The sequence below is a fragment of the Colobus angolensis genome, unplaced genomic scaffold (assembly GCF_000951035.1).
Source record: "Colobus angolensis palliatus isolate OR3802 unplaced genomic scaffold, Cang.pa_1.0 Scaffold87, whole genome shotgun sequence".
Classification (NCBI taxonomy): domain Eukaryota; kingdom Metazoa; phylum Chordata; class Mammalia; order Primates; family Cercopithecidae; genus Colobus; species Colobus angolensis.
Window position 1 is genome coordinate 3,879,426 of NW_012122598.1, and position 6,148 is coordinate 3,885,573.

The 6,148-nt window shown below is 49.9% G+C and overlaps 1 protein-coding gene across 2 annotated transcripts in view; it reads left to right on the forward strand.

Moving 5' to 3' along the window:
* GALNT6 (polypeptide N-acetylgalactosaminyltransferase 6) overlaps positions 1-6,148 on the forward strand; it is a 41,070-nt gene that overhangs the window by 30,995 nt on the left and 3,927 nt on the right. For both annotated transcript variants that reach the window (XM_011930636.1, XM_011930635.1), the window contains 5 exons: positions 1,141-1,258; positions 2,643-2,843; positions 3,543-3,674; positions 3,953-4,054; positions 5,394-5,546. In XM_011930636.1, coding sequence (XP_011786026.1) covers positions 1,141-1,258; positions 2,643-2,843; positions 3,543-3,674; positions 3,953-4,054; positions 5,394-5,546 — 706 coding nt within the window. The remainder of the gene's footprint in view (positions 1-1,140; positions 1,259-2,642; positions 2,844-3,542; positions 3,675-3,952; positions 4,055-5,393; positions 5,547-6,148) is intronic.

Sequence of the window (6,148 nt, forward strand, 5' to 3'; positions counted from 1 at the left end):
GTTCCTGGGTAGTCACCTCGATGGATCAGCTGAATGAACAGTGATTGAGCCCCAGCTGTGTGTAAGGCACCTGGATAGGGTATGGGGTTACAGGGGTTTCCGTATCCTTCTGCTTGGTTGTACCACATGAAGCCACCCACTGAGGGCAGCAAAGCCCTACCCATGCCAGGCTGGCCCAGACACAGAAGCCAACAGCTGATGACTGTGCTCCTGCCCTGTCTCCGCGGCCCCCACCCCCGCATTCCATCTTGCGTCTACTTCCCCGGGTCCACTTGGATACCCTGACGCTTAGCCCAGTCCCTCTTAGAAGCAACCTGGTATCTACATTCTAGGAATTAGATGCTTTTGTCAATTTATCTCATCTCGAGTCCGCACCTCCCTGCCTGTGTCTAAAAGCCAGAATCCTTTTATAACCTTCTGAATGTTCCCTGTAGCCCAAATTGAGCTTGATCTCACCTGACTTTCCACTGTTTCCCAGAGCACCGCTTAGCAGCTTTCTCTGTTAAAAGCAACTGGCAACTTCTCCCCAAATCTACAGTTTCTCATGCAGTATAAATCACCAGGGACAGGCACCTACTAAAACTATGGCTGAATAGTCCCTGAAGGGCAGGGCCCCTGAAACAGAATGGAGTCAGCCCAGCTGATAATATTCATTCATTCATTCATTCATTCATTCATTCATGGTTTGAATCCTGCCTATGTTCAAAAACAATTTCACACAGCTTCTGAAAGTTGAGTATCTCCTAGGACCCAGGCACTTTACTGCCAAAAAGTAACTAATGATAGCTTTAACCTCTGTGACTAGACTGAGCTCTGGGGGAATGGGATCTTTCCCTGTTCGGTGTGTCCATCATGTAGCACGGGCCCTGCTGGCCAGTGTTACGTGCATCCTAGGTTGAACGAATGAATGAGTGCCTTTTAGAGGATAATTATGTATTTCCTTGACCTGGTCCTAGAAGGGGAAGAGGACATAGTAAAAGCTAAATGATGAGTGAGTTAGTGGACCAGCGGCTGCACGTCCTGAGAAAGAGGATAGGAGAGGGAGGTAGGTTAGGAGGGGAGTCCACAAACAGCTTTCCCCGCCAGGCTCCACTCCTCCTCTCCCAGAAGATGCACATGCTTCTCCCTCTGTCTCTCCAGATCCCCGACGTTTGCTGGTGGCCTCTTCTCCATCTCCAAGTCCTACTTTGAGCACATCGGTACCTATGATAATCAGATGGAGATCTGGGGAGGGGAGAACGTGGAAATGTCCTTCCGGGTGAGAGTGAAGAGGGCTTCGGCGGGAACCACAACATCCCAGGGGACAGCTTGAGAAATACTTCTCAGGCAGTGGTGGCATCAGGGACATCCCATCTGGAACTGAACTGGAAAGGATGGCTACTTCCCAATGTGGCTCTGCCTCTTTTCTACTCCCCCTGTCCATGGCAATAGGGCTTGGGCAATCAGCTTGGACAGCTCAAAACAAACTACTAGGCACTTCTCAGAGGGAAGGAATAATAGGGGTAATGAGGACTGGACATCTGGAGACCGGGGACTCTTTTGCGATGTCTGTGGGAAAGGGTTAGGGTGAAGATAGAAACAGGTTAGTATGTTCACAACTAGGGCTAGAAAAAAAAAAACAGATCAGTAACCAGTCATCATCCTTTTTCTGGAAAAATCAGGCTCCCCTTCCCAGTTCAAAGGACATATGCCCTGGTAACCTTTGAAGTTTCTCTCCCTATGCTCAATAAGCCCTTCATAACAGTTAGAGAAGATGGTGGCCCTAACTCTGGTGGACCCCAGAACCTGAGAGATTCCAGGAATTAGGCAAATCAGGATTAGGTCAGGAAGAAAGCATTGCCACTCCATGAAACCTACACCAATCTCCATGCCATGGAAAACTAATTAGTAAGTAGATGAGCTCATTTATGAAGTCACCTCTCATGGTGCCGGATGAGTATTAAGCACATAATGGATGCCTGCTGTTACTATAATGATGATGTATTTCTGTTGCTGCCACACTAAACTGAATAACACCATACCTTCTCATCTAAAACCCAAGAGAGAAACGAGTGGGAGGGATGTCTTCAGCCAGCCCACCAACACAGAAAAGGGTCACCTGCCAGTCACCCCAACTCCCAGCAGCCCAATTCTAGGCTCCTCCGTGAGCCTCTGACCTCTGTTCACCCTCCTAGGCAGCCAGTGTGCTAAGGGCCCAGGTGACTACCACTGGCCACCTAGCAGCCAACTATCCTTGCTATTAATTAACACACTGATGCTCTGGTTTTTATCACCTGAGCGAGCTGATAAACTCACATTTCCAGGTCAAAAAGCCAAGTGATCAGAGCTCAGAGTAGGTATACAGGCATAGGTAACAAAAATTAACCAGCAGGCTTTTCCCTAAAGTGGGCCCTGGTAAACACAGGACTCTGCAGTCTCCCTGTGCTTAAGTCAGAGTGAACCAACATCAGAAAGCCTGAGATTGTGTAGTCATGGCCTAGGAAGAAGCCTGGTCAGTATCCTTTTCTCCAGGGAGAGAGAGCAGCATTTGCCCAAGTTCTTGGACCTGGGATCTGGTGCCCTGGGAATAGAATAGAGCTGCTTGTGGGGAGACTGTCTCACCTAGCCCGCTGAAGGCCTCGTCCTGTCTCCTCTTGCATCAGGTATGGCAGTGTGGGGGCCAGCTGGAGATCATCCCCTGCTCTGTCGTAGGCCATGTGTTCCGGACCAAGAGCCCCCACACCTTCCCCAAGGGTACTAGTGTCATTGCTCGCAATCAAGTGCGCCTGGCGGAGGTCTGGATGGACAGCTACAAGAAGATTTTCTATAGGAGAAATCTGCAGGCAGCAAAGATGGCCCAAGAGGTGAGAAGAAATGGTCCTCAGAGAAGTTTAGATGAAGAGAAGTATGGCGCCTGTAATCCCAGCACTTTGGGAGGCTGAGGCAGGCAGATCACCTAAGGTTAGGGGGTTTGAGACCAGCCTGGCCAACATGGTGAAACCCTATCTCTACTAAAAATAAAAAAATTAACCGGGCATGGTGGCCTGCGACTGTAGTCCCAGCTACTCAGGAGGCTGAGGCAGGTGAATCACTTGAACCCAGGAGGGGAAGGCTGCAGTGAGCCGAAATCGTGCCACTGCACTCCAGCCTGGGTGACAGAGTGAGACTCCCTCTTATTTTTTGTTTTTTTTTTTGTTTTTTTTTGAGACAGAGTCTGGCTCTGTCGCCCGGGCTGGAGTGCAGTGGCCGGATCTCAGCTCACTGCAAGCTCCGCCTCCTGGGTTTACGCCATTCACCGGCCTCAGCCTCCCGAGTAGCTGGGACTACAGGCGCCCGCCACCTCGCCCGGCTAGTTTTTTTTGTGTGTGTGTTTTTTAGTAGAGACGGGGCTTCACCGGGTTAGCCAGGATGGTCTCAATCTCCTGACCTCGTGATCCGCCCGTCTCGGCCTCCCAAAGTGCTGGGATTACAGGCTTGAGCCACCGCACCGGTCGAGACTCCCTCTTAAAAAAAAAACAAAAAACTGGTGGAACTGATCCTTAGGGGGCTGGCTTGGTTGACAGAAATCCTTCGGTGACATTTCGGAACGACTGCAGCTGAGGGAACAACTGCACTGTCACAGCTTTTCCTGGTACCTGCACAATGTCTACCCAGAGATGTTTGTTCCTGACCTGACGCCCACCTTCTATGGTGCCGTAAGTCTTGAGAACCAACCTGCCTGCGTGGGAGTTCCCTGCCTGTCCCACAGAGGGCTTCAGTCCTGCCCTTTCCAGCCTCTGGGGCTCTGCAGCTCACTTTGCTGTTAGCTCCAGGCATGTGGGTTAATGCACAGAGGAGAGAAATGATAGGGGAAATCCAGCCATGCAAATTTGTTGCAGTTGACTGGAATTTGTTCCAGTGGGGCCCCATACCACACAGGAGGAACCTCCTGACTGTGTCATCCTGCTTCCCCTCTCTGCTCACCCTTCTGCAGATCAAGAACCTCGGCACCAACCAATGCCTGGACGTGGGTGAGAACAACCGTGGGGGGAAGCCCCTCATCATGTACTCTTGCCACGGCCTTGGCGGCAACCAGGTATGCAGCCCACCCATCTCTGGAGCGTTTCCTCTCCTCACCAGCTCCCCTTCTCCACCCTAAAGAGTCCTTTACTGAGGAATGGGAGGGAGGAGATATGATCCCTGCCCTCAGGAAGCTTCCAGTTGGAGAAGGCATAACACACACAAGGTCTGAATAAGGGACATCCAGAGAGAACGGGGCATTGGTGCTGGGTGTGAGAAGGGGATGGGAGGGAGGGTTGTTCATCAGAGGAGGCTTGCTGAAGAAGGCTAGCTGCTGGGGGATATTTAGGGGTGAGGATGGAAAATTTTCGAGCACATCCCATCACCTACACTCAACTTCTATCTTCAATGCATCTTCTGCCCAGAAGCTACCACTCTGATCCTACCACCTTGCAGTGACCCCAAAACTAGGTGCCCAGCACTAGTAAGAGAGAGGCACTAAAAACAGAGCCAGAGTGGGGAAAGGAGTGGTGTGGGCCGCTGAACAAGCCCGCTGGCATATACAGGTGAAGACAGTCATTCTAGAGCAGTTTCCTGTACCACTGGCCTGCAAGATGATTTCTGGTGGTACACTGAAGAACATTTTTTATTTTAATAGTTATTTATTAGCAAAAATAGAACAAGCATATCACATGATTTCACAGATGTTACTTAAAATGAGGCTAAGTTAAATTTAATTTTAATCTAATTTAAAGGAAATGTGATTAGGCACAATAGCTCACATCTGTAATCCCAGCACTTTAGGAGGGTGAGGCAGGTGGATCACTTGAGCCTAAGAGTTTGAGACCTGTCTGGGCAACATAGCAAGACACCCCGTCTCTATAAAAAATTTTTAAAAAATTAGCCGGGTGTGGTGCCACACCCCTGCAGTCTCAGCTACTCAGGAAGCTGATGTGGGAAGATCACTTGAACAAAGGAATTCAAGGTTGCAGTGAGCTATGATCATGCCGCCACACTCTAGCCTAAGCAACAGAGCAAGACCCTGCCTCAAAAAAAAAAAAAAAAAAAGCGAGAGAGAAAGAAAATATATTGGTTGGGCACAGTGGCTCACACCTGTAATCCCAACACTTTGGGAGGCCAAGGTGGGAAGATCACTTGAGCTCAGGAGTTTGAGACCAGCTTGGGCAATACAGAAAGACCCCATCTCATAAAAAAGAATTTTATATATATATAATTCCAGTATAACCCTGATATGGTAACAATCCTGAAGGCAGCACATAAATGAGTAAAGTCTTGGCATGGCCTCACATTCACTCTCCTCCCCAGGAGACCATGCATGGTTGACAGCTCAGGGCAGGTGGCTTTGGAAGGCTGCGGGCGAACTCTCCCCCTGCTTCTCTTGTCTTGATTTCTAGTACTTTGAGTACACAACTCAGAGGGACCTTCGCCACAACATCGCAAAACAGCTGTGTCTACATGTCAGCAAGGGTGCCCTGGGCCTTGGGAGCTGCCATTTCACTGGCAAGAATAGCCAGGTCCCCAAGGACGAGGAATGGGAATTGACCCAGGTGAGTTGGTATCCAGAAAGCTCAAAATCAAGAACTTGAGGCCGAGTGCAGTGGCTCACTCCTGTAATCTCAGCACTTTGAGAGGCCAAGGCGGGTAGATCACAAGGTCAGGAGTCCGAGACCACCTGGCCAACATGGTGAAACCCCATCTCTACTAATAATACAAAAATTAGCTAGACATGGTGGCCGGTGCCTGTAATCCCAGCTACTCAGGAGGCTGAGGCAGGAGAATTGTCTGAACCCAGGAGGTGGAGGTTGCAGTGAGCCGAGATCATGCCATTGCACTCCAGCCTGGGTGACAGAGCGAGACTCCATCTTGGGAAAAATAAAAAATAAAAAAAGAACTTGAGGCCACATCTGCTCATCTATATTTTCTTAATTTTCTTCCTGAAACGCCATGAGGTGGAGTAGAGCAATGTAGAAGGTAGGTGAGTGTGGGCGTGGCAACAGGCAGGGTTCTTGGGGCTTAAAGGGTATTTGGTGATGACTAATGTAAAAATGGGGTGAGAAGGCCGGGCGCGGTGGCTCAAGCCTGTAATCCCAGCACTTTGGGAGGCCGAGACGGGCGGATCACAAGGTCAGGAGATCGAGACCATCCTGGC